At 39.7% G+C, this 24,567-nt stretch overlaps 5 protein-coding genes across 13 annotated transcripts in view; 2 read left to right on the plus strand and 3 right to left on the minus strand.

Annotated features, from left to right (window-relative positions):
* Positions 1–7,179, plus strand: part of LOC119009310 (myoferlin-like) — a 27,987-nt gene extending 20,808 nt beyond the window's left edge. For 5 of the 8 annotated variants that reach the window (XM_037080416.1, XM_037080419.1, XM_037080417.1 and 2 more), the window contains 19 exons: positions 87–252; positions 335–411; positions 553–609; positions 1,817–1,828; positions 1,931–2,029; positions 2,158–2,286; positions 2,376–2,531; positions 2,635–2,726; positions 2,828–2,998; positions 3,101–3,249; positions 3,660–3,799; positions 3,893–3,981; positions 4,066–4,161; positions 4,309–4,450; positions 4,553–4,652; positions 4,757–4,950; positions 5,703–5,812; positions 5,976–6,123; positions 6,448–7,179. In XM_037080416.1, coding sequence (XP_036936311.1) covers positions 87–252; positions 335–411; positions 553–609; positions 1,817–1,828; positions 1,931–2,029; positions 2,158–2,286; positions 2,376–2,531; positions 2,635–2,726; positions 2,828–2,998; positions 3,101–3,249; positions 3,660–3,799; positions 3,893–3,981; positions 4,066–4,161; positions 4,309–4,450; positions 4,553–4,652; positions 4,757–4,950; positions 5,703–5,812; positions 5,976–6,123; positions 6,448–6,486 — 2,166 coding nt within the window. In that variant the 3' untranslated portion in view covers positions 6,487–7,179. The remainder of the gene's footprint in view (positions 1–86; positions 253–334; positions 412–552; positions 610–1,816; positions 1,829–1,930; positions 2,030–2,157; positions 2,287–2,375; positions 2,532–2,634; positions 2,727–2,827; positions 2,999–3,100; positions 3,250–3,659; positions 3,800–3,892; positions 3,982–4,065; positions 4,162–4,308; positions 4,451–4,552; positions 4,653–4,756; positions 4,951–5,702; positions 5,813–5,975; positions 6,124–6,447) is intronic. The other 3 variants (XM_037080421.1, XM_037080423.1, XM_037080422.1) reach the window with 2 other exon arrangements.
* Positions 7,180–7,377: 198 nt separating this feature from the next.
* On the minus strand, positions 7,378–11,253 carry aarsd1 (alanyl-tRNA synthetase domain containing 1). The gene is made up of 12 exons (XM_037080434.1): positions 11,098–11,253; positions 10,611–10,739; positions 10,287–10,446; positions 10,124–10,181; positions 9,874–10,030; positions 9,602–9,718; positions 9,310–9,440; positions 9,148–9,214; positions 8,927–9,018; positions 8,729–8,783; positions 8,553–8,647; positions 7,378–8,464 (listed from the first exon to the last, which is right to left on the minus strand). Exons 1-12 carry the CDS (start codon positions 11,134–11,136, stop codon positions 8,326–8,328), a joined length of 1,239 nt encoding a protein of 412 aa, XP_036936329.1. The 5' UTR covers positions 11,137–11,253; the 3' UTR covers positions 7,378–8,325.
* Positions 11,254–11,827: 574 nt separating this feature from the next.
* On the minus strand, positions 11,828–15,817 carry ptges3l (prostaglandin E synthase 3 like). Its single transcript, XM_037080436.1, has 8 exons — positions 15,607–15,817; positions 13,565–13,827; positions 13,318–13,431; positions 13,064–13,130; positions 12,859–12,957; positions 12,469–12,558; positions 12,308–12,370; positions 11,828–12,069 (listed from the first exon to the last, which is right to left on the minus strand). Exons 2-8 carry the CDS (start codon positions 13,597–13,599, stop codon positions 12,061–12,063), a joined length of 477 nt encoding a protein of 158 aa, XP_036936331.1. The 5' UTR covers positions 13,600–13,827; positions 15,607–15,817; the 3' UTR covers positions 11,828–12,060.
* kat7b (K(lysine) acetyltransferase 7b) lies at positions 14,579–22,083 on the plus strand. Of its 2 annotated transcripts, none has more exons than XM_037080432.1 (14): positions 14,579–14,796; positions 15,861–16,011; positions 16,110–16,358; positions 16,505–16,587; positions 17,040–17,123; positions 17,328–17,426; positions 17,544–17,654; positions 17,852–18,043; positions 18,316–18,405; positions 18,554–18,694; positions 18,827–18,920; positions 19,515–19,661; positions 19,794–19,900; positions 21,041–22,083. In XM_037080432.1, the coding sequence occupies exons 1-14, from the start codon at positions 14,767–14,769 to the stop codon at positions 21,140–21,142; spliced, it is 1,680 nt and encodes a 559-aa protein (XP_036936327.1). In that variant the 5' UTR covers positions 14,579–14,766; the 3' UTR covers positions 21,143–22,083. The 2 variants fall into 2 exon arrangements, with proteins under 2 accessions (XP_036936327.1, XP_036936328.1); XM_037080433.1 differs by having other exon boundaries at positions 14,580–14,784.
* On the minus strand, positions 21,732–23,567 carry LOC119010205. The gene is made up of 5 exons (XM_037082180.1): positions 23,279–23,567; positions 23,040–23,136; positions 22,859–22,888; positions 22,109–22,162; positions 21,732–21,766 (listed from the first exon to the last, which is right to left on the minus strand). The coding sequence occupies exons 1-5, from the start codon at positions 23,390–23,392 to the stop codon at positions 21,732–21,734; spliced, it is 330 nt and encodes a 109-aa protein (XP_036938075.1). The 5' UTR covers positions 23,393–23,567.
* Between the last annotated feature and the right edge of the window lie 1,000 nt (positions 23,568–24,567).

The raw sequence follows: 24,567 nt of genomic DNA on the forward strand, positions 1-24,567 counted from the left end.
CAGAGTCTTACAGCTTTTATAGAATACTGTAAATTCACAATACTGCTGTGCCTGTGTCTGATATTTCCTCTCTGTCCTCGGTCCAGCTCCTTCCAAAGGATGAGATGTACACGCCTCCTATTGTGCTGAAGGTGATCGACCACCGTCCGTTTGGCAGGAAGCCTGTGGTGGGTCAATGCACCATCACAACTCTGGAGGAGTTCAGATGTGACCCATATGTCGTCACTGCAGAGGGAGCCATGTCCTCCAAAAGTAAGAGGGCAAAAGGAAAAACATTCTGATACACCTAACTCAGAGACAAAAAATCCTAATGTCGTCCTCACACTGATTACAGTGGCACTGATGGCGGCTTCTCCCTCCAAACACGTCTCCATTAACATGGAGGAAAGAAGACCACTGCTGGAGGCTCAGGTAAACTCCATCACAAAATGATTCCTAATAATTCCTAATAATTTTTAATCCCTTGTCTCTTTCAAGCCCCTCCTGTGACTAAGAAGTGCAGAATTTGACTCTATTGTCAAATTTGACAAACTGTATCACTCTGACTTACAGTTCATGTACAGCATGTCAGCTGCTGTCAACAAAATGGCTTCCCCCTCCTCCCACTTTGTATGTATGATTACATATTGTAGCTTTCTAATTCACAAGGCTGGGCACCAATGACACTGGAAGGCTGAGATCACTTAATCCACGCTACAGCAAGCTTGACAAAAGGACTCAATGATGTTGCAATGACACTAATCTATGTGGGAGTTGTCACAATTATTCTGATTTATATTTCATTAGATTGACACTGATTTAATGAGCACATTTAATATTTTTTTTTTCCACAGCAGGGGCGTAACAAATGAAGGGGCCCTGGAGCAAATAAGGCCCCTAAGCACCTAACTAACTAACATGAAAGCTGATTTTGCTGTCACACCATAACTGCCATGATGTTACTGGAAGCGCAGTTGTAGATATTCAACACAAGTTAGACACATTTTGGGAAATTGCAGAAGATTGATACCACTCTGTTTTTATGCTAAAAATGAAGCTACCACTAGCCAGTCAGCTAGCTGAGCATAAATACAGGAAATCCAGGAAATGCTACTAGCACCTTTTAGAGTGCAATAATTGAATTGTCCCAGGTATAAAATTACCTGGATCTTCCTCATAGTGGGGCTGGTAGAGCATGTGAGCTGGTTAATTTGACTGGCATTAAAATGATTTAATTCTGTAACTCTACTTGATTTTCCAACTTTCATTGGGCTGACAAAATGGGTCCTTTCTTATGACAATTTTCTCCAGACACAAGAGTGCTATCAATCTTCTTAATTAAGTCAGAGCAAGTCCTTGTTTTGAACGAGAGTTAAACTGATCTCTCACAGTTTCCATGCTAAAAATATACATCACTTAATAATCACTGCTGTGTTGGAAGAGAAAGAGGGGTTCTTATCCTTCTCAGTAATTATTATTGTTAAAGTAAGTGACATGATTCAAAGCTATGTCCCACTCATGGCAGGCATGGATACCACTAAACCACTGGTGCCATGTTAGAAGTGACAGGACGAGTGGTGTTAGTGGGCCCCCTACAGGCCGAGGGCCTGGATGCACATTACCTTACTTTGTTACGCCCTTGTTTTCAGATTTTCTATCAATCGTAAAATTGCAGCCAGGGTCTTCTCATCAACCTCTTGTACACCACCATTCATCATTCCACGTTCTTTATAGCCTGTTGTCTATACTACATGTGTGTTTTTGCATTGTGTTTCTGCTGGACGTGTATAGATCTGTGACTTCTTTTCTGTTTTTTGTCATCTTCTTTTCTCCAAAGATTGCAGAGAAGGTGAGAGGAAGCAAGAATGTGACAAGAAATTCAGATTCTTACCCCAAATGCAGAAAACTATGTATATATATGAAGACTAAAATTGTGCAATTTGATCTTTAGGAAAAAGAGACGGTTGATTGGTGGAGTAAATTGTACGCTTCAACCGGAGACCAGGAGAGATGTGGCCCTTACCTCAAAAAAGGATATGACACCCTCACAGTAAGTTTATTTCTTCCCAGATGACACAATTCAATGTATTTATTTACTTGGCTGTGGTTTGTAATAGATGGGAGGAAGCTTCTCTCTCCTGAGCTGTAGATTACATGAATGTGGTTGTGGATCCTCAGGTGTATGACTGCGAATTGGAGAATGTCCCAGAATTCAAAGGGCTGACTGATTTCTGCAACACCTATAAACTGCTGCGAGGGAAGAACGAAAATGGGGACGAGGACCCCACTGTGGTTGGAGAGTTGAAGGTAGCATGAACACTTGATTGGACATTATCAAATGTTTGCTAAAGATTTTATTAGTAACTATTATATCTTATTTCTTCTTGTACCTGCAGGGTTCATTCAAGGTGTACCCTCTGCCAGACGACCCAGGTGTTGCTCCCCCTCCCCGTCAGTTCAGAGAGCTGCCAGATAGTGGACCTCAGGAGTGCCTGGTCAGGATTTATGTGGTCAGAGCGATAGACCTGCAGCCCAAAGACAACAATGGCAGAGTGAGAATGATTTAATGTCTTACCAGGAGTAAAAGCAGGAGATTTTGTCTCATTGGCTCAGTCTGTATCTTCTGTTTGAACTTGTGGTCTCTCTTCTGCCCAGTGTGATCCGTACATCAAAATAGCACTGGGAAGGAATACAGTCGATGACAGGGACCATTACTTACCCAACACCACCAACCCTGTGTTTGGAAGGTAAACACTATGAAGAGAATAAATTATTATGGGCTAAATTATCCTCAAAGTCAAATCTGGTGCACTATCTCACTTCTCAAACACTCACATGTTTTGTTTAGGATGTTTGAGATGTCGTGCTTCCTGCCCCAGGACAAGGACCTGAAAATCTCAGTCTATGACTATGATCTCCTGAGCCGTGACGAGAAAGTCGGCGAGACAGTGATTGACCTGGAGAACCGCTTCCTGTCCCGATATAACTCCTACTGTGGCCTGCCACAAACCTACTGCATGTAGGGAACTCTGCAGTTAATTGATGAAAGTAAGAGATATTCATGACTTACCTGTGTAGGCAGGATTAATCACCCTTCTGTTTGTCTTTCTTGGCAATTTAGATCCGGTGTCAACCAGTGGCGAGACCAGCTGAAGCCGTCTCAGATCCTGGAGAACCTGGCTCGTATGAAAGGCTTGTCCAAACCCAGAACTGAAGACAACGGCACATCACTCACCTTCAATGGCACACAGTACACACTGGCTCAGTTTGGTAATGTCATTGATTGAAAATGTAGCTGTATAAATGTGTGCTTAAAAAAGCTTAAAAAGTGATTACATTTGCCTCTTGTATTCTTTTGTATTAATTACACTATTAATGTACTTTCCTACATAGTTTTCCATGTAAATAATTGATTTTTAGATTTTTATAATTTATTTATTCACATACTTATTTTTTAATATTGATTAATGGCTAATTTTTTTAATATATATTTTGGTGCATTTTGGGGCATATTAATTTATAAAACTATCATTTTGGGGGGCAGTTTCAGTCCTCCATACTCACGAACTTTAGCATGTCAAAAACCTGCAATTGCACTTCTCAATGTAATAATAGAATCCTGTTTGACATTTTGACGTGACTCAATTATTTGCCCTGTTTGTATGTTTTTTCAAATGCAGAGAACAACAAGGAAATTCATCAGCACTTAGGTGAGGCCCGCGAACGACTTTGTCTGCATGTGCTCAGAAAGCAGGGACTTGTCCCTGAACATGTGGAGACCAGGACCCTGTACAGCTCGTTCCAGCCCAATCTGTCTCAGGTTAGATGTCACAGCTCACACACACTGCATCTGTGTACATCCACGTCCAATCTGACAGCTGTTTTGTAAAACATCTATGTTTTATTCATTTAGGGAAGCCTTCAGATGTGGGTGGATGTTTTCCCCAAATCCATTGGCATTCCTGGACCTCCATTTGTAATCACACCACGCAAGCCTAAGAGGTGAGTGCTGTGCAGCTTCAGTACCTCAACACGGGGTCACATGAGATGCCACTGAGTTAACCTCTGCCCTGTTGGAATGCTCAGGTACTTCCTGCGTGCCGTCATCTGGAACACCACAGACGTGACCTTAGATGAGACCAGCATCACAGGAGAACGGATGAGTGACATCTACGTCAAAGGGTATGACTGATAAATCATCGAAATCACACATTTTCTGAGTCCAGCCTCATGATGTTGTTTCTTATCAGCTGTACTATCTGTAGAAGGGTACTGTGGAACCTGTTGGTGATGATGTTGAATACTCACAGCTGTTGTTCCCATTACCAGCTGGATGCCAGGCATGGAGGAGGACAAGCAGAAGACTGATGTCCACTACAGGTCGCTGGACGGTGATGGCAACTTCAACTGGAGGTTCATCTTCGAGTTCGACTTCCTGCCTGCCGAACAACTCTGCCTCGTTTCCAAGAAGGTGAGGCTTGTCATGACCAATCAACCAATGGCCTTACAAAGGCCCATGTTATTGACATTTAAAAAAATAATCTTTTTTCCACTCCTTTTCTTTAACCAACAGGAGCGCTTCTGGAGTCTTGATGCAACCGAGTTCAGGATTCCCCCAAAGTTGATTGTTCAGATTTGGGATAACGACAAATTCTCATTGGATGATTACCTCGGTAAGACACTTCAGTTAGAGATACAAAAAAGTAGTTTCAAGTGTGTGATTTACCTAGAGACAATCATTTCAAAGCCTGACTACAGTATAACGCTGTGATCACAGGCACACTAGAGCTGGATCTACGTAACCTGGTTGCTCCTGCAAAGACCCCTGAGAAGTGTTCTCTGACAATGATGGACGATGTGGAAGTCAGAGCTCCACACAAGACGGAGCAAGCCAAGTCTCTGTTTGCCCAGCAGTCAGTCAGAGGCTGGTGGCCCTGTTCCATTGAAAAGGATGGAAAGAAAGCTCTGGGTGTAAGTATGAATAGAAAGTATGCAGACAGAGTCATGAATGCATTTTTAGGTAAACTGGCATGTTCAGACTTGTACTATTGAGGAAATGAATGAACAACAATGGGGTTGCGGTTGGAATGAAGGCTGATTAAAATGGTTTCTGGTTTCATGACTCTTACTCGTGACTGACGGAACAAAGCCATTGCTCCTAAATAAAGCATTCATAATCTGCAGAAGCTTTATGAACACATTTCTGCCCCATTGATCATCATTATCATGTTGTTGCCAGACTTGAGCAATATCCAAAATGTTATATTAAGAGTTTGTCCTGCCCAAATATAGCAATAGATGATACTAACATAACTTGTTCGCTCAGCGAGTCTAGCCAGATGAGCTTCGCTGGCTGATGGTGAAGGTGAGGGGGAAATTTGTGCTGCTGCCCTGTAAACGGCTTAAAGCAAAGACGACATGCAGCCTCATTCAAATCCCCTGGCGCTCCATTTTTGTCCCACTTAAACCAAAATTACTGCCAAATCGCTGAGCTGGTGTTCTTGGAAACAAAGTCCTCCATGGACTTTGTTTCCTTCTGCTGCCACAACAGCTCTGCGTGTTTACTTTTCAGAATAAAAGGCAGAGGATGCCATTGCAGCTGTTCGATACAAAATATTTTAAAAGATACTGCATTTGACGACAAATGATTTTCAGTCATATTTAGTATCCCAAGCCCAGTTGTCATAGCTTGCTCATTGTATCTGCTCGTCTTGTGTTTTCAGGGAAAAGTGGAGATGACTCTGGAGATTGTGAGTGAAGCTCACGCAGAGGAGAGACCTGCAGGAAAAGGCAGAGACGAACCCAACATGAACCCAAAACTGGACTTTCCCAAGTAAGATCCCACTGTGGAACATACCCTATTTTATATCCTGTAGATGAGATTGAAATAAATTAATGGTTTGGATGACTAAGGTAAAGTGTGGTTTTACTATCAATACATGGGCTGTTATGTCTAATAAATACACTTTTGTACTTTTACTCTCATCAACCATCAGTCGGCCAGAAACCTCCTTCTTCTGGTTCACCAACCCGTGTAAGACCATGAAGTTCATTGTATGGCGTCGGTTCAGATGCCTCTTCATCGGACTCATCATCCTCATCATAGTCCTTCTCTTCCTCGCCATCCTGCTATACTCTCTACCGGTAAGCACAGACAAGAGGGAGACTAAAGGATATATTAGAAAATAATTTGGTCCAGTTAGCATAACCTTAAGGTAATCTATGCTTCATTTTCACGATGAATCGATTAGTAGTTTTGTCTGTAAAATGGCAAAAGATGGTGAAAAGTTCTTTTGACAATTTCAGAGCCCGCAGAGATGCCTTCCACTTGTTATCTTCTTCAATGAACAGTCCAAAACATTCAGAGAAAGGCAGCAAATCCGTTCATTTAAGAAACTGGAACAAAAATCAAATGCTTGATTATCAAAATGAATGAATGAATTGAATGCTTTCTTTTGCCTTTTCCAGAACTACATCTCAATGAAGATCGTGAAACCACTAAAATAACTGTACGATGGAGGACGAGCAGCAGAGGAACTGAAAAGGACGATTCTGCGGGATCACATTAACTAGACACTTAATTGCCGAACCATCTCAATATCTTTTTTTTTTTACTACCTATAGTATTTTATAAAGGTCTACTTAAATGGGATGGGGTGCTTGCACTTTTGCACTATGCCGTTGAATTTTACCTTGAACACTTTTTTACACTGCTGAACTGTGACACATTTGTGAGCAATACATTCCTAATGAACCATTGCTTTTTTATCGTGCACACAAACACTGCGTGATGAGAAAATAGTTACAACTGTACATGTTAATGCAATCCAATACAACAGTCCTGTAATCAACACTTACCATTTTTATTTGTTGGTGATATCGTAGTAATTCTTGAGGCTCTAATTATTGATGTGTTTTATGATTGCACATTAGTGTGAAGTGTTCTGATATTTCTTATAGTGTAAATGAGGGGATTAACAATCATGAGTAGTTAAGTTTCACTAAGGTAGTATTTATTACAGGACTGTTATGTTTTATTGCATTGCAATGTGCAAGGGTTTCTTCTTTTTCCTGGTCACTCAACATAATCCTGCCAAAGAGAAGTTAAAAAAAAGATTTCATGTCCCAACAGTCAAGTGTGTGTGTCTTTTGTACATTCCATTTTCATGGATGACTTAAATTAAAAATATTAAAACATTAGTCAACAGATGGTAGTGTCTGTTTCATCGGTGGTTCAAAATTGCATGTTTTAATATATTTAAAAGGGCTGTTAACAGTAGGAAAATTAAAAAGCGGACCAAGGGAACCCTTGAGCCTGGCAGGTGTTAAAAGTACACACATTTTTTTTACTCAAGCAGGACAGGTACATAACTGTATAAAAAGAAACTCTGGTACAAGTACTGATTCAACTTTTTACTCAAGTAAGTAAGTACAGGTTACTCAAAGTATAAAACTCAAAAGTATTCCTCTGAAGGACATTGTTACTGGCCATTTCTATACAAAGCTAACTGAACCTAACACTGCATTAATGATTCAAAGACAATTAAAGTTGAAAGTCCGATCTGTTCATGAATGCACCAGAAAGATTACCAGGACATCCAATACACATTTTAGGTTTGTAAAGTGTCCCGAGTGCAGCGAAAGAGTGATAATTAAGAAAGTCCAGGCAGAGGGCTGCAGGGTCTCTGCAGATACAGCCACCACCACACACACACCTCTGCTGGCTCATAAGTGGTGATTGTTAAGGGACTGTGTTTGTACGAGTTCGGAAAATGCTGCACAATTCTGTCACTTTTTTAACATGGTTTCGTCTCACTATGCCTGCCATGCGTGATCTGAACTGACAGATTGAAATCAGTCTTGTGATGTTGGGAACACAGTATGCAATGACACGAAATAAAAACAAGTGACTGTTCCCCTTAAGTTATTTAAAACTAAAGCAATGAGCCTGCTTTATGAATGTCAGGACTTTAAAGTACAGATATGTGTAAAAATGGAGTAAGCGGTAAAGTACAGGTACCTGAGAAATGTGCTTAAGAACACAACAGTTATTTCCCACCTCCATGTGTAAATATAAAGTAATTACAACAGATTTCTTTCAAGAAAATCTGATCTCAGAATATATAGCAGATGAGATTTCAAACGACAAAATAGGTGCATGACAATTAACATTCAGATATGTACAGTGCATGTTGTGCAGAAGTCCTGATGATTTACATTTTGACATAAATTACAGTTTGCGTGTGCTTGAATGCATCATTTCATATTTGCTAAAAATTATGAATGAATCTAAATGTATTGTTTTCCCATCATATAAAGTCGTATTGTATTGAGCCATTACTGGATTTATTCTTCCCCGGAGGTGAGCTGTTTGCAGTGCTGCTGCAGTAAAGCCTCCACCTCTCCTCTTCGGGCCAGGCTGTTGGCTTTGCCCTGGAAGCGTCCGTTCTTTCCTGCTCCCTTCCCTTGGAGAATCTCCAACACCCTGCAGAGCACGGAGAATCATACTATGCCAACCTACATCAAAGTTTTAAAGGAAGATGTAGATTAAAAATGTCGGGGGTGTCTCTTACCGGGGTCCCAGCTCTGCCACTGGTCCACTGGGTCCGGCCAGTACAAACAAACCAGGTCCCTTCTCCTCTCCGACAGTCAGGAAAACCAAAATTTCCTGAGAGCAGACAACAGGGAGCTTAAGAAAAATATTTAACTGCTAACACTGAGATCTATGCAGTCATGATAATCATCTTACCTCAGTGTTGAGTTCATTGGCAATGATATTCATGAACTCGTTGTCCCCCTCTTTTCTGTTGAAAGAGAAAGAGACATTTTTTCATTTCTGTGATACTCATATTGATGCTTGTCCGGGTCTCCCTACAGATGTCTCAGTCATTGTTGCGGGGATATTCAACATGAGGGAGAAGTATAATGCCTCTGGACAGTCTCTTACTTGTGCAAGCTGAAGAAGCTTCCTCTCTGGGGGTCGTTCTTAAAATTCTGAGCAATGAGGACAGCCATGTCTCGTAGCAGGCTCAGGTTAGTCTGCACGAGATATTCTGTTGATTAGGGAATCTGTCTATGAACATGTGATTAAAAATCTAATAGTGCCCTCTTCTGACCAGCAGCAGGAGTGAGCACCTAGCAAAGAGGTCACCCATTAAATGTTCTTACTTTCTGCAGCAGCTTTGCAGACTTCTGCAACTTGTCGACCGCCTCCACGTGCTCATCAGGTCCGGTTCTATTAGAAAATCACAGGATTTTATCCGACTTAGAACTTAATAAAAAGAGAAAAACACATTTGTGATGGTGTGATGATAAAGGCTTTGAACTTACTTGAGCAGAGACACAAGCGATCGCTCTGTGCTGTAGCTTTTCTCTGCATACATCAGCACCCTGTTTCCTGCCAGGAAGATCAGGTTGGTTTTGTTTTTCTTTCCTTTCTCGGTTCCCAGCAGCTTTATAACCTAAAGTCCAGATAAATACAATCATCTGTGGTACACTTAATCTTACATATATGATAAATAAATGATGTGTGTAAGTAACATGGATTTAGTGGGTTAAACTTCCACATATTTAGAAGTAAGTTAAAGTGCTTGTGTGTCTGCACGCGCGTATGATCTTGAACCTGTAAGTGACTGAGGTTAGACACGTGGGTTCCACAGCACATGTTGGCATCAACGCCCTCGATATCGATGATCCGAATGGGCCCGGCGTGGTCGTCTGGCAGCCCTCGACTCCTCACCTGGTTATCACAAACACAACTGACTCATGTCACATATATTATACACGTAAAATCTCATGTTAATGGATGAAGTACATTTTACAGAAGACGTGATGAAACATATCTAAGACTTGTGAGTCACTGATCGATCAGAGAGAAATATGCAGTATATGCACCTTTTCTACGGCAGGATCATCTATAGAGAGAAGCTGAACATTCACAGGGATGTGGGCCCTGATCTTTTCGTTTACGGCTTCCTCCAAGGTTTGCAGCTGGGCGGCCTTCACAGAGGGAGTGTCCAGTTCAATGGTGCTTCTCTGGCGCCCAAGGTCCCTGGAAAGAGAAATAAAAATACAATTGAAGAGTGGTAATCCCACACGTTTTTTATGGCTACAGTGGAAGGAATCTGTGCAGCGGTGATTTTACCAGGATGTAGTCTTGTATCCAAAAAGTGCATCTGCCAAAGCTGTGATCAAATGTTGACCTGAGAGTCAGCAAGAAATGATCATAGTCATGCATTCAGTCTGATAAAGGAGTTACTCCATTACTGAGCATGTACAACAGTCCCTTAACCGTCTTTGCTTCTCACCTGAGTGTTGCTGCATGTGGTCAAACCTTCTCTCCCAGTCCACCTTCACCTGCACCTGCTGACCCTCCTCCAGAGCTGAGCTCACAAAGTGTACAGCCTCGGGCCCCTGCCGCGTCACCCTCAGAACTGAGACGTCTCCAATCAGCCCATGATCATCTGGCTGGAGGAACACAACACATGAAAATGATTTGACTTGAATATTACTTCTGGCACAAAGTAGCAACCTGGAAACTAATAGACATACCAGCAGCAGCCAGTGACAACAAGAACTAGCTTGATGTGGAAACTGAATTACAGGAGTATTATTTTGAAAAGCCAGCTTACCTGGCCGCCTCCTTCAGGAAACAAAATGGTGTCCTGTAGCTTCACATTAAAACCCTTCAGGGTTTCTTTCTTCCCGTTGACTTCATGTTTGAGCTCTGCTGGGCAGCAGGATACCACAGAGGTAACAAACTACACGGAAAGAAACATGAAGTGAAAACTTTAAACTTACAGTAATGATCAGCTGCATGTGAATGGGTGTAGATTCAGTTTTAGCTTATCAAATGTGTGCATTTAAACGACGACAGACGTATATAGCGTGAAATAAAAATATTTTAACATATTTTCAAATTGTATTTATTTTTTCATGAACAAATGCACATTGCTTGAAGAGTACTCAGTTACATTGGGTAACCAGTCATTGCTGCCACTGTTGTTAGCTAACGTGCTAACCTCTGCAGCAGTGAATGAATCCTGCTTTTCCGTCAGGTGTTTTCACATGCAGCTCAACAGTCCAGCCGTAATAAACTGTTCTGAAGCGGATTCGTACCTCTTTCATATAGCAATCTCGTTGACACTGAAAAGCCATTTTGGAGTGTTATTAAGGAAGAAGTTTCCCTGAAGGCACCATGAATGGAAAGCACACAAGTCCAACGATTGACAGCGTCAGAGCTCAGTACGGCAAGCAACGTAGTCCAAACATCATTTATTCCGACTTTGGCTGGTTGCGACTTGTTTCATTCTTTTAATGAAATAGCTTGTGAATATTAGGCAGAAGGACACGCACACGCTTTAAAGGGAAAGATAACTTTAAACTTTTGAGGCAAACGTTTGATCATGTAAAAAGTACATTTTACTCAGAATTGAATAATGAGATACTCTCAGTAAGCTTTGTAAAACATGTGCTAGACCTGTTGCATACATTATGATAAAAATACAGTGTGTGTATACGTCTATATATGTACACACACACACACACACACACACACACACACACACACACACACACACACACACACACACAGTAATGAAATGAAAAAAAAAGAGTTTTGGTGACATTAGCAAGTTACGGCTTTATTCTAATTTTTTGTCTGCATCTGTTTAGTTGCTGGTTTATTTGTAGAGATGAACCAACAAGAGTGAATAATAAATGAAAGAAAATGGTACCCTTACTGCTGTTTACTGACATCATTTGGAGTTACTGAGACAAAATTATGAACATAGAATATATGACCCCCCATATGGAACCCTCCAAGCACCACATTAAAATGACTTTCAAACCATGTTGAAAAATCACATTTTTTATTAAAACTGCGGATAATGCCAGTGCACAGTGGACAATAATTAGTCAATAAATAGTCCCATAGAAAATATCACATATGTAAAAACAGTATTTTGAACACACAAAATCATTGGCAAATATTACAAGCTTCAGCAAACGTAGTGTTGTCCTCTGGTTCTGAGCAATGAAGTTGCAGTGGCCTCCAACACAAGAGAGAGTGTACTGTGAGGCTCAGTCAGACTGAAGAGGAAGAATTTAAACATTTGAATGATCAATAAAATAATGAGTCGTACATCACAGCATGCCAATATTATCAGAAAGTAAAAGCCGAGAGTAGAGACGGCTATATCTATTTTTCTATCAGCAAGAATCAATTTAATATTTTTGAAAAACAAAAAACAAAACAAACATACAAAAACACTGGTTATCCATATTACAGTTTTAAGTAAGCCCCCCATTATTATTGCTCTGCACTTACATCACTTAGATCGTCCATATCTGGTGCTGCTCCTTTATTTTCCGAAGCCATTTCTTTGATCATCTGAAAAAAATCAGACAAGTAGCAATGATGTGACTATAGCTCTTGAGCATTATCAGAGTATAGGTAATCTCATTATTGGACACATTACTTGTACTCACATCTGCGTATCTGTCAAACTCTTCCTTCCCTTCGTCTTCCTCGTGCTCCCAGTCCCTCCAGTTATCAAAGTCGACAGCGATCCAGCTTGGCTGCAAAAAGAAGGAGAAACAACACAATTTTTACTTTTTATTTTAAAAAGTTTGGTTCATATTTATATAGCTATATATTATATATATTGCTGGGAGGGGTCATTGTATTTGCCTATAGTCAACTTTATAGTACACTTAGATATACATTTAAACTCGCAGATCACAGGTATCACTCCCATGTTTTATATTTAGCGCATGCAAGTGCACGCACACACACACACACACACGCACACGCACACACACACACACACACACACACACACACACACACACACACACACACACACACACACCTCTTACCTTAGCTTCATCCCTCTGGAGACGAGGCCATGCATAGTCAGGCTTCATCTTCCTCAGCAGGACATGGATGGTGCGTTCATGGACTGTTTCTCTTGAGTCCTTTTATGTTGTTGAAAGGAGAAAAAAACACACTAAATTTTGACCCCCACACTTACTTCCTATATCGTCCATGTTATTTATCATACATTACATTTATATTGCTTACAAATTTTTGAACTTTGTCGTAGAAGTACAGCTCATTGTAGATCACGTCATCTGTTTGGTTTTTGCAGCTGTTGGGTCAGAGTTGTCAAAGGAAGAGTTTAGTACATGATATAAATAATTTGCAACATTTTGTGGTACAGACAGCTGTGTACTACATGTGGTTTATGTTTAACAAGAGAGAGATAGAAAGCATAACAGTGACAGTGATTTCACTAGCAGAGTAACGGAATGCCATGCACTAGTGATCTTACTCACCATAAAATCATTTTATCATCCTGGATATCCACCTGGACATCTTTAGGTCTCTGAACCACAAAGTTTATAGTGACGTATTTCTTCCTGTCAAACCACAGCGCATGTGCGGGCTGGCTGTTAAGACACAGATTAAAGTATTATACTCATGAATCAAATGTGTGAGAAGTTGTATTGGTTTTCTTGTCAAAGGTGACACTATTCGTAATAATGTACAAAGTAAGGGAAAAAGTGTGTGTGTGTCACTTACCTCTCCTCCGGTCTGGCAATTTTGGGCTTGTTCATTGTATTTCAAGCACAAAAACTAAATCAGAAACTTCCAGAAAGGTAAAAAGCATGTGGCTTCCCTCGGCCTCTGCTCTACTGCAATGACCAGGCCGTGGAGGCTATATATAGACGGGTTTGGTATCAGCTGCCGGGAGATTTGCCTGCCACAGCCCCTTCCCCTTCCCTTTATAGTCTGTGAGTGGAAGTCTCGGGAAAACAGATGCGTTTTCTGGGTTCCACCCCCGACTGGGTGATGAGAAGGTGAAGGAGGGGGCAGGGGGAAACAAAACAGAGAAGTACATGTCAACAAATGGGACATCTGAAAATATACATACATCATTTTGAACCAATTTAGTTTTTCTTGTCTCTCAAAGTTACATTAAAGGGGCACAATGTCATTCTAGGGATGAAATTCGAATTCAAGATTTTAATATTTACAATATTAACACAAACTATAATAAACAAGCTGTTCTCATCGGAAAATAAGCTCCCCAGATCACTGTTTGAATCTAGAAATGTGGCAAGGTCTTTTAAGGTCAGTTTGTTAATTCAGTTTATTTAGTTATGACAGCGACAAATAGTCAGTTGATTTAGTCTGTTTTTTTGGTATGTAAAAAACAGCCAATGAAGATATTTCTCTTCTGATTAGAATGTCTTTAATTCAATTGATGAAAAAACTATTACGCCAGTGTGGAGGAGGATCATCAAGAGAACTGAGGGAACAAATACAACCTAGATACATACCAAGATAGATTTGAATTATTTTCTTGTTCATGTATCATGTATAAAAAAAAGGGGGGGGGGGCCTGTAGTATGAGTTTTATAGCCAAACGCAGATAATAATGGTGTAAAGGTGTCTTGACACTACTACACTCTGAGAGAAAGCCGTTTTAAATAAATAAATACTTGCCTAAGTAGATTGTTGGGGGTTTCGGAGCACGACACACAGTCGCCCCCTGCCGGTCTGGAGGCTCACACACATACATTTCCAACCGGAAATGCAATTCTCTGCTCTGTCTGTGCGGGGAATGTGGCGCGAGAGACCCAGGCAACCCTGTGTACATATAAACTTCTGCCTGTAAAATAATCAATAAATAGTTTTCTGACGTCTCTTTAACCAGCATTTGTGGAATTTTGCTGTTTTGGACTAAACGCCCACCGGAAGTACCGTTCAACAAGGTGAAAATGCCTCGCAGACGACAGGTACGAACAAATGTAGGTCGCACAAGAGGGTAACTAGCTAACTTAGCACCGATGTGTTCCAGTCATTCGAATGGGAAGGATGTTCCACCATATTCCATTCAAAAAACCCTATAATTTAGCATGTCATATTATAGCATTAGTCTTGCATACGACCAGTTAACCTTACTGCGTTTGAACCATTTTACTAATTTCCAACTGTATTAGTTGTCCTATGTCCCTTTGTCAACATTTTCAGAGAACATTAAAGTAAGTTTACTAGAAATTGGTGGGCGGTAACGAGCAGCTAGCTATGGCAAATTTTAAACTTGGACTCGGGTATTATTGAAAATAAACGGTAATTCGTGGGTTATGTGTATGCCGAACTCACCAAAAGACGACAATTAATTTTATTATGTTAGTAATGTGTAAATAGGTACACGATCAAAGACACCAGTAACCGCTACATCTGAAACTACTTGATTTGTTTATGCAGTTTGGTGCCACAGTCCATTAGCCGTATGAGGGGAGCATATTAGCTAGCGTTAGCTAACTTGACACGCTGAGCTAACAATAATGATAGGTTACGAAGTGCTAACCAGGCTTGCTACTTTGTCGTACAGCTACTACTGTGGCCTGCAACTGCCACGCTGTTTGATTAGTTAATCGCTGCTAGAAAAGTACCAAATGCTAATTGTAGTAAGATACAGGCCTATCAGTTAGCCGCATAAGGCACAGCTGTTTAGCCGGCTACAGTCCCGGCTAACAGCGAGCGATCAGCTGTCTGTGGCCTTTCTCTAAGAGCATGATTACAAAGAAGTCTGGATTAAAAACAAGAGGGCAAACCTGTGAACAGCTCTCGTTGCTCAAGCGTCCTGTTGTCCCAGATTTTGGCATGCTGGCTTTATGACTCAAAAAATCAACAGTTATTAGCGAGCTAACCTCGTCGATGGTGCTTTTCAAGGCAGAGCCCTATCGTTGACAGTGTGATTGACATGACTGACACTTGCTGCCATGAAACACGAGCCTCAACATTTTCACCGTGATTATGGAATTTGTATAGGATGCTGATGATGATTTAAAGTTTTCTCCCCTGACAGAGACATATGCCAGGGAGTGGTTCAGATGGGACTGAAGACTCGGACTCCTCTGCTGAGAGAGAGCAAACCAATAGTTCAGAAAGTGATGGGAACATGCACAAGAGACAGCGCCTCACCAGAGCCTCTACTCGCCTTAGCCAAAGCTCTCAGGGTTAGCCAACACGTCCTGAAAATTAAAGATGAATCTTTAACATTGTTCTGCATCTCAGCCGTGTAGTCAACATGCTGCTTTGACTCCTGTTGCTTTAGATACTCCAGACTTGAAGCGAGCCGCAGACCACGATGAGTCTCCACCCCTGACGCCAACTGGAAATGCCCCCTCCTCTGAATCTGAGCTGGACATCTCCAGCCCTAATGCCTCGCACGATGAGAGCCAGTCCAAAGACCAAGCCAACAGAGACTCAGATAAGGATCTCTCCCATCGACCCAAGCGCCGCCGCTGTCATGAGACCTACAACTTTAACATGAAATGTCCTACGCCGGGATGCAATTCACTCGGTAAAAATCTTGCCCTTTTGAAATTTTGATACATTATTTAATCTAGGCTATTCCTGATTATTAATCTCATTGTATTCTGTGGCATATTGTGCTATCATAGAGTAATTGGAGCAAAATGTATTTCCTTCTATTCTCAATTTGCCCAGGTCACCTCACAGGGAAACATGAGCGTCATTTTGCTGTATCAGGCTGCCCTCTTTACCACAATCTCTCTGCTGATGAATGCAAAGTAAGTATCTCCTAAAAAATCATTGTAGCACTTTTTTTCTTATTTGATGGTCTCAATTCATTTCAGTTGCTTGTCCACCGTTAGTAGCTATGATTTGGGTAGCCAACAGTGTCTTGATATGTTTAACTGTGGGTTTAACTTTTGTTTGCGTCCTTTGTCCTTCTTCGTCTTCCATGATTTATTTTTCCCGTCATGATTACCGAATCCTTCTAATATTGATATTTCACATAATGCCTCTTGGGTGTTTTTATGAGTTCCACTGTGGTTTGATGCATGGATATTTAATATTACGATCAGACACAGTGATGTAGAACTGTATTTTTTCAAATTAACCGACAGGGTATTATGGTAACATTTCATTAAATAAATTGTCCAGACCGTACAACAGTGGCAGTCCTTCTCAGACTTTTCTTTTACACAGACTGTAATCCTTTCACTGCTCTTCATTATAGGTCAAAGCCGTCAGCCGTGAGAAACAAGAAGAGGAGGTGAAGGTGCAGGAAGAAAGCAACTCTCGCCACGCAACTCGACACCAGGTAGCCTCTTTTTACAGTTATTGGCACAACATTAATTAGATTTGCTTTCTAACAGCTAGCATATAAATGTTATTTTAGACTGGTGCAGAATTGCTTACTGCTTTCATTTATGTGCCAAAAATAGATATCAGATAATAACATTTGTTATTTTGCCAGTCTGATATCACCGTACAAGTTCATTTATTTATATATCTTGCTTTTCAGACGCCAACATCAAAACAGAGCAAATACAAAGAGCAGGTGGCTGAGATGAGGAAAGGGCGAAACTCTGGCCTTCAGAAGGAACAGAAAGAGAAGCACATGGTATGTCACTGGCTCACTATTTCATCTGGCACTCTGGCTTACCCTTACTCTGGTGTGTTTTTGTATATCGGATCATATATCATCGTATCTCTGTTCCTCTCTCTGTTTGGTCTTCAGGAGCATCGGCAGACACACGGCAACACAAGAGAGCCTCTGCTGGAGAACATCACCAGCGATTATGACCTGGAGCTCTTCAGGAAAGCCCAGGCTCGTGCATCTGAAGATCTGGTACTGAGCTGTTGCACATCTCCCATCAATGTCACTCTTGTCTCAAATTGTTGTTATTGCTACATTCTTCAGTACTTCCTATCCTGAATGACCAATAAGAGCCAATTCTCAGCATATTGGCACAACCGTTTTTGCTGGACAGTCGCACAAGTTGATGCTATGACCAGCAGTTTAACACCTTGTCTTCCTTCCTGCAGGAAAAGCTGCGTATCCAGGGTCAGATCACCGAGGGCAGCAACATGATCAAGACCATCCTGTTTGGCCGCTACGAGCTGGACACCTGGTACCACTCACCCTATCCTGAGGAGTATGCACGTCTGGGTCGCCTTTACGTCTGTGAATTCTGCCTCAAGTACATGAAGAGCCAGACCATCCTCAGGCGACACATGGTGAGCGGCAAAATGAAATTTCACCATACACCCTAATTGTTGAGCCAAAGTTCTTTTAGGATTTGAATTGTATAACAGATTTTTTTGTTTTGTCTATTCATGACCAACTGAGTTATGGTTGATGATCACATTTATAGACGGGGTCTGGCAAAGAACTGTTTTTTATGTATACTACAGATCAGGCCTTTTAAACACTACATTTCAAATATATATTCATACTCGCTGAGTCCTTTGGGAATAACGCTGATATGTTTTTGTTGTGTTCCTTTCAGGCCAAGTGTGTGTGGAAGCATCCTCCAGGAGACGAGGTGTACAGAAAGGGGTCTATATCTGTGTTTGAAGTCGATGGTAAAAAGAATAAGGTAAGGAGACACACACACAGTTTCTGTTTTCTAGTCAATATTAAAAGATTGGTTACATATTCATCTGTCAAGCGCGATAAGGAAACCTTACTTTTTATTTGTGAATAAATAACAATAACAAATTAAGTAAGTGCCTTTTTATCCCCAGATCTACTGCCAGAACCTTTGTTTACTTGCCAAGCTCTTTTTGGACCATAAAACCTTGTACTATGACGTGGAGCCTTTCCTATTCTACGTCATGACTGAGGCCGACAACACTGGCTGCCATTTAGTGGGATACTTTTCCAAGGTAAACGGAAAAAGAATTTAAAAAAAGTTTAGGTGTGTGTGTGTATACAACAGTTATTTATGGAATAAATTCTATTTTTGTATACAGAAGCAACTGCAATGTTTTCCATTTTTTTTTTAAAATCACTTCCAGGAGAAGAATTCCTTCCTTAACTACAACGTATCCTGTATCCTGACGATGCCACAATACATGAGGCAAGGCTTTGGCAAGATGCTCATTGACTTCAGTAAGTATAATGTTCACTGATTTGTTTTGTTTTTTTGTTTTTTTTTCTTTACTAATAAAAATTTGTATTGACTGTCCCAACAGTGGGATGATTCCATAAAGCTGAATACTCAGTTTAAAATATGTTTGTTCACATACATTAAAAAAACTAATATCTCAATATCTAAGACACTGATGCTGATGATCTGTTTGGATCTGTTTTCTTAAGGTTTAGGGTAACGTTTTTGTTGAGCTAAATCTTCCTTTAAGTGAAGCTGTTGTATAATATGCTGAAGATTATTTCTAATGTAAGCTTTATTAAGGTAATGTTTATCCTGGGCTTTAGCATTAGATTATACGAGACTTTAAAGTTGTTTGTGACTTTATGATACCCCTCTGTATGTTTATCCTCTTGTAATAGCTACCAGTAGGTAAAGCACATTATACAGTTTGTATGTAGATTATTGCGCCACCGCTAGATTTGTTACCTCAGATTTATTCTTGACTAAACTGTCTGTTTGAATCAGAATTTTACCATTGAAATTTATATTATTTACACAATACTGTAGTCTGTACATAGACATGTCTTGCTGACTGCCCTCTGTGCTTTGTTCAGGCTACCTGCTGTCCAAAGTGGAGGAGAAGGTGGGCTCACCAGAGAGACCTCTGTCTGACCTGGGCCTCATCAGTTACCGTAGTTACTGGAAGGAAGTGTTACTGCGATACATGTACAATTTCCAAGGCAAGGAGATCTCAATCAAAGGTGAGTGAGAAGACACAGAATTAATGCAGGCTGCCAGCTGTTGCCGGTGGAAAAGGTTTATTAACACCTGAAAAGACTGTCTTGAACAAACAGCTGCATATACAGTTATATACGTTTTGCTTTGATCCACAGAGATCAGTCAGGAAACGGCTGTGAATCCGGTGGACATCGTGAGCACCCTGCAGTCTCTGCAGATGCTGAAGTATTGGAAGGGAAAGCACTTGGTGTTGAAACGACAGGTAAGATACTGGCCTGTTATTCTGTGAGATTCTTAGGTTAAAAAACATTTTTATGGTTGTTTATCATCTGTACAGAAATTTCAATCCCCTGTTCTAAATGAAAAGTTACATCTTAAGTATAGTCATGCTAATCCAGTCAGACAAATCATTTAACTAGGATGGATATGAGTACATTTTATATACCTCATATCTTTTGCATTTTTCCTGTAGAGTGATTATAATACCCAAAAATCAGGGTTTCTGCAGGTCCTTAAACATTCTTAAAATGTCTTACATTATAAATACTTAGTATTAAATGTCATGAAATGGTCTTGTATACGAATTTGTGAAATCTTGACACTAAAACTTTACATTTGAATTAATTTATCCAGCTTTTAATTTCCTTCTGTAAAAGCTTGTCTGCATCAAAGTAAACACTTAAGAATATTTTAAACTTGCCACTGACCAAAATACTGTATTTTTACATTATACCTGACTTAAAATGGCAAAAACAATTCTTGGCAGGTTAATGCCACTCACACTAATAAACTTATTTATTTATAAATCTGTGGAGGAAATAAACAAATAAGTTGCTGTTCAGTGCACCAGAATTAAAAATAAACATTGCTTGTCTATGGATTTACTTTGGTATTAGTTCCCCTATTTATGTAATATGTTTACCCTTTTTCCTTATTCATTTATTTATGAATTTGTAAATAATTTGATTATGTGTTATTTGTGCATTTATTTTTGTATTAACTTGCAAAATGCAAAGGGGAAAATAATACAGAAATAAATGTGCTACTAAATAAACTTGAAAATCAATCAAATGGAAAATTAAATAGGGAAGTACATAAATAGTGGGACTGTTATGAAGGTAAATAAGTACATTAAAACAGAATTGTCAATGTATTTAACATTTTATGAATTATTAAATGCCTGCATTTATTGTTATATTTGATGCATTAAATAACATCTGATTATTTATAGAGCCATCTATTTAGTTTTGATTTTGTCAGTTTCAGTCTTTTTATACTTACACTAAGTGCTTTAAATAATCTGTCTAAAATTTGGTTGACAATGATCTGAAGTTGTCCCTAGCATTACATTTCAGTATTTGTATTTGACCGCCCAGTTTGTTACTTTTATTCTCCCTCCCAGGACCTGATCGATGAGTGGAGAGCAAAGGAGATCAAGAGAGGCAACAGCAACAAAACCATCGACCCCAGCTCACTTAAATGGACCCCTCCTAAAGGCACATAAGCACTAAGATCCTCAGGCTACTGAATGAACTCACCTGCAGCCTCACCAGCCACAAGTAGCCTAGACCTACAAACTGTCAATAAAGACCAGAGTTCCTTCTTTCTTTACTGTTTTTAGCCTGCTTTTTTTTTTTTTTTTTACTTTTTATATTTTACCTTTGTTTGTATTTTAAACACCATACGTTCCAATTCCGATGACTTTTGATTTAAACAATGTCAGACAGTAGAGAATTCATTCATCCTGTATGTTTTTAAACCGCCTGCGTCTATTAAGCTTTGAATGTTAAATGATAAATGGTCCAGTGTGGTGGATAAAATGAATGTTTTGCTTTGCTCACGCAAAAAAAAAGAGAATACATACCTATAGTTGGCAGCATTTGCAGGCTGTCATTTTTTTTTTATTTCATTCAAGAAATGTGCATTTTGAAGGTGGTAGCTGTTTTTGTTTGGGATAAACACAATAATTATAAGCATGAACTGAAACAGTAAGCAGGGTGTGTTTTGAGGAGTGTGATGTATGGTAGCGCCTTCTTTGGTTGGTGTAAAATTGTATAGATGATATTAAATTGTATTTCTTTTCTCTAGCTCCATCAATACAGGATTTGGACCCATTCCTCTGATGAACCTGCCAAAAAAAACAAAAAAAAACAGAACAATAGATTTTAAAAGTGATGACATTACCACTGTAAGAATGCACACAGAAATAAAACAACCTCAGGTTTTTATACTGATACAATCATACCCTGCTTGTGTGGTTTCTCCGAGACATCGAGGGCAGTGGTTGTTGCAGATGGAATCATTCTGTTTAAAGATTCTGTAATGCACAGAACACATTTTTAATGGGACTGTCTTTGCTTTGTATTTTGAATCCTAGCTGTTAAATGTGTGTTAGCAATTTGATATTTTTAATATCAATAAAGCTGCCTTGATATTTTGAGACAAGATCTTCTTGGGTTTTTGTGCTTACCGCCGCTGGAAATGCTTCTTCCCATCAGACCCACGAACGTTTCTCCTTTATTTCCTACAAATGTGAGAAAGATGCACATGTGTACAGAGTACCAAATTCATGATTATGATATTTCCATAGTTATTTGAATATCAGCAGTCAGATATTGTGATATTTTAAATTCACAGGCATTTCACGTTCGGACAGAAGAGCTGCAACAATTAGTCAAAATAAAATTAACTCCTAAATCCTTTATTAATCAAGCGATGGAGTGATATTTCAAATAAAAATGTTTTACTAGCTTCTAGTACTACTAGTCCCAGCTTCTTAAATATAAGGATTTGCTTATTTCCTTTGTCTTTTATTTATGTATTTATTTATTTTTTCTGTTTTGTTTTTTTTTGCCCACCACCACCCACCCTCTTTGGAGGAGAACTTTGTCTTTATTTAAGCATATACAATAAAATAAAAAAAATGGTTTATGCAGCTCCAGACCCACTCACCCTAACGCAAACAAACAAAACAAAATCAAACAATTTTGGTCCTTTGTCTTTTATGATAGCACATGAAGGGTTTTTGGATTTTGGACTGTCGGTCAGACAAGAATTTGTGATGAGCATTTTCCACAGATTTTTGAGACTTTATAGACTATCATGATCACGAGTATAACTAACAAAGTCAATCAGCGATGAAATGAATTCTTAATTGCAGCTGTATTAGGAAATGTTTGCATTATTTTATCATACAGTTTGAAAACATCAAGCTACTTACGTCTGTTTACTTGAAATGGTTTCTTTGTACCTGAGAGAGAAAAAAAACAGGTGTGTTTTTTGAATACATCAGTCCATGCATATTCACACAGCAGACATACTCTATAACAAGAAACACTTGTTGCATATTGTTTTTTTTATTTGTTTGTTTTTTTAAATTAAGAGAGGAGGTGGGAGGTCACCTGAGCGTTTCCCCATGAGTCCATAGAAGCGAAGGGCTTTTGCTCTTTTCATCAGACTGACCATCGGGTGGGTGAGACCTGCCTCCAGTGACTCAGCCTGACAGGAAAGATCCAGAACATAATTGATTTTGATCACAGTAAAGTCAAGTCACAGTATTGAGCATTTCATATCATCCCTATCAGTCAAGCACTGCATTTCTGCAATACAACATTGATTTATCATTACTGATGGTGCTCACCTGCCAGTCTTCAGGTAACCATCTCTCCTCTCCCACAGTAGAAGACAGCGCCTGATAAGTTTGCACCAGTGCACAAAAAGTCACAACAGCAAGCTGGATCTTCCAGTTATCCATTTCTTGGTCGCGGAAAAATGCTTTGCTTTTCGTCCCTTCAAACAAAGTTGTAATTTTTTAGCCAAAAAACCTCAAAATTCATTAAAAAATGGACATTAGGTAGATTAGATGCTCCAGTGTTATTGTGTCTGCCCCAGCTGTACCCAGGCTGCATTTATACCTCTTCACCCTGACAGACCCCTCCTCTCCAAACATGATTACGCACTGATGTCTCCATTGCATTTAAAAAAATACATCTTTTGGATTACAATATCTTTTAACTCACATGTTCAGTATTGTGAAGCCATTAAATTTTAAGTGGATGATTCATCAAGACTGCATTGTTTTCACTTGAAAACAGAAAATCTGTATTACTTCAGTTTTTCTACAGATGGAAGGATTATGTCACGAAAACATTTACAAGCAGTGTTAAATTCTAAGAAAAACCCTTCATGTTCAATAACTTTAAAGTAAATATTTACATTTGGCATGGTCACCTTTCATCTCCATTTTTATTAGACGTCTGGATCGCTGCTGGTCTAAAAATATTCTGTGATGCGTACATAGGTCTTTGATATCACCGGGGGGAGAGGGCAGGACGTGCAGGCGCGTCTGGTCTTTGTGTGATGCTTTGCAAATATGACCATGTGCTTTGAAGGCAGCGCTTTATTGGTTAGGTCGTTGACTTGCTGAATTACTGCGAGATCTGGATTCATTAAAGGTGCACTGTGTCATTTTTTGGGAGGAAGTTCTAATTCTTCATTGATCGATTTTTATTGCTACTACAACCAGAAAAAACAAACTCTTTGTGGTCATGATTGAATAAACAAACTGACCTTAAAAGACAACCCAAGTTCATACTGTTTTGTTTATACGTGGCGGACCCTGCCACCTTTCTAGCTTCAAACGGTGTTCTGCGGACCTTTTTTTTTTTTTTTTTTGCCTCTGAGGAGTTACAGAAATAATAGATATTTCTGAGTTTGTATTGATACGTTATCATTTCTGAATTTCTTTTTTCCAAAACATCACAGTGTCCCTTTAAATGGGGCAAGACAGGTGTGTTAATGTCGGAACAGCTACATTATATGTGTATATTTGGACCACTGATGGTCAGAAGTCAATGAGACAATTAAAAAAAGAGCTCATTATTTAAGAACGCCTGCGAACAAGTGGCTGAAATCTCAAGTGCAATGAAA

The sequence above is a fragment of the Acanthopagrus latus genome, chromosome 20 (assembly GCF_904848185.1).
Source record: "Acanthopagrus latus isolate v.2019 chromosome 20, fAcaLat1.1, whole genome shotgun sequence".
NCBI lineage: Eukaryota > Metazoa > Chordata > Actinopteri > Spariformes > Sparidae > Acanthopagrus > Acanthopagrus latus.